Source organism: Nanorana parkeri, unplaced genomic scaffold, assembly GCF_000935625.1.
Source record: "Nanorana parkeri isolate BGI_ZX_2015 unplaced genomic scaffold, ASM93562v1 scaffold3717, whole genome shotgun sequence".
Classification (NCBI taxonomy): domain Eukaryota; kingdom Metazoa; phylum Chordata; class Amphibia; order Anura; family Dicroglossidae; genus Nanorana; species Nanorana parkeri.
In genome coordinates, this window is record NW_017309985.1 from 9,933 (window position 1) to 11,690 (window position 1,758).

At 60.5% G+C, this 1,758-nt stretch overlaps 1 protein-coding gene across 1 annotated transcript in view; it reads right to left on the reverse strand.

Annotated features, from left to right (window-relative positions):
* LOC108803428 (nitric oxide synthase, endothelial-like) overlaps window positions 1–1,758 on the reverse strand; it is a gene marked incomplete at its 5' end in the record, with an annotated part of 27,530 nt that overhangs the window by 5,714 nt on the left and 20,058 nt on the right. Inside the window, 2 exon segments of the mRNA XM_018575271.1 lie at window positions 1–105; window positions 809–930. The exon segment at window positions 1–105 is cut by the window's left edge and continues 6 nt beyond it. Coding sequence (XP_018430773.1) covers window positions 1–105; window positions 809–930 — 227 coding nt within the window.

The window sequence follows — 1,758 nt, forward strand, 5'->3', positions numbered from 1 at the left end:
TGAGGGCTCCTCTCTGCTGGGCCTCCGACGTTTCCTCTTTGTAGATGTGATCAAGTTCTGCGCAGCGCGAGCCGAACACCAACGTCATGCGGCCGGGAACCAAACCTGCAATGGCGGAGAACACGGGTGAGAACCTTCCCCTCCCCCCGTCATAGACAGTCCTTGACCTCTGACCTCTATAAACTGGGGAAAGGTCGGAGGTGAAATCAGCTGATTGTATTATAGGCCCCCGTAGAGGGATAACACGAGCAGTGGCGCGGTACAGCCGCATTTCACCGCTCTGCCACCAGGTGGCGCCCTGCACGGCCAATCCGAGGATGATGGCCCCACAATGGCGGCTCAGCAGACGCGCCGGGGGGACTGTACTCGGGTCCCGCCGCCGCCGTCTGCAGTCCAGTCTGAGCTTAAAGGGGAAGTCCGGGCAACCCGCTGAGAACGTTCCTAGGAGTTGTGCTTCTGTCCATCCAGCTCTGAGATTTCCCCTGCCACGCAGCACAGGCTTTGATATTCTCTGCTGTAAGTCTTACAGTAGCACTTACAGGTCCCTCCCCCAGCCTGTGATTGGACAGAGAAGCAGCACACTGATAGGCCACTTTGCTCTCTCCTCCTATCAGCATGTTTCTCGCACAGCTGTGCTGGTGTTCCTTCCCCTACCGCGCACCAGTCTGAGCCCTGCTGTACAGGGACTACAAAAGGCTGCTGGCACTGCTTGTATGTGATGAATGAACACGGCTCTGCGTTGCGTGTGCTCCTTCACGTGTGCCCCGGAGCTCAGCCCTGAGGAAATGAATGGCGGAGATTCGCTCACCTTTGTTTTCAATGTCGTGCAGTCTCTGCTGCCAGAACCCCCTGAAGGGGGCGATTCCGGTTCCGGGGCCCACGAGGATGCAGGGGTCCGTTATATCCGCGGGGAGGCGAAAGGTGGGGGCTCTGCGGAGAAAAGACAGACAGAGTTAAGGTGGCATGTGACCAGAGGCCGCAGCACCCTGGGTACCCGGTGGATTGAGCCCGTCAATCATTCGGTGCCATTGGAGGTCCGCAGGTGACACCATCGCTATACCTGGCGGTCACACTTCCTGTATTGCCCCTCCCCTCCGGAAGGAGAAGCGGTCTCTGCCCCTCCCCCCTTGTGGACTCCACGTCCCGTACCGGTCTGGAGGCTCAACCAGCCGAGAAGGGAGGAGGACGAGATGGAGGTCCGTCAGAAGAGAAGTCATCATTGGGGAGCCGTTATATTGGGGGCCCCTCGGGGGCCCGGCTGCACGGAAACACAGCCAGGGGGGCAATTCACCAAGACAGGTCCCCGGTACCCCACCACCGCCCAAGTCTAACCCCCCAACATGATGAACCCCCAAACTATCTCAAAGGGTGAGGGACGGGGTCAGGGCCAGTGGCGTCACGAGGGGGGTGCGGCCCGCAACCGGGGTGACACCAACACGACTGACAGTCATTTTGGTGTCACCCCCCCTCTGAAAAGTCGGGTCATGGACCGAACGCCCGACAGATGCAGGAGAGAGAGGAGGGGCCCCGGCCGCATACCTCATCCCGCCATGTGACTGCGTCCCCTCCTCTCTCATCACCAAGATGGCCGCCGGCAGGTACCAACAAGATCGGCACGCATGCACGATGACGTAATCGGGCACGAGCGTGGTGATGTCATTGCGCATGCGTGGTGATGTCACGGCGGCGTGTTACCGTTCTGGGTGACACCCGGCCTCGAGACACCCCTGGTCAGGGCCCCGTGGATGGATGGGGGGG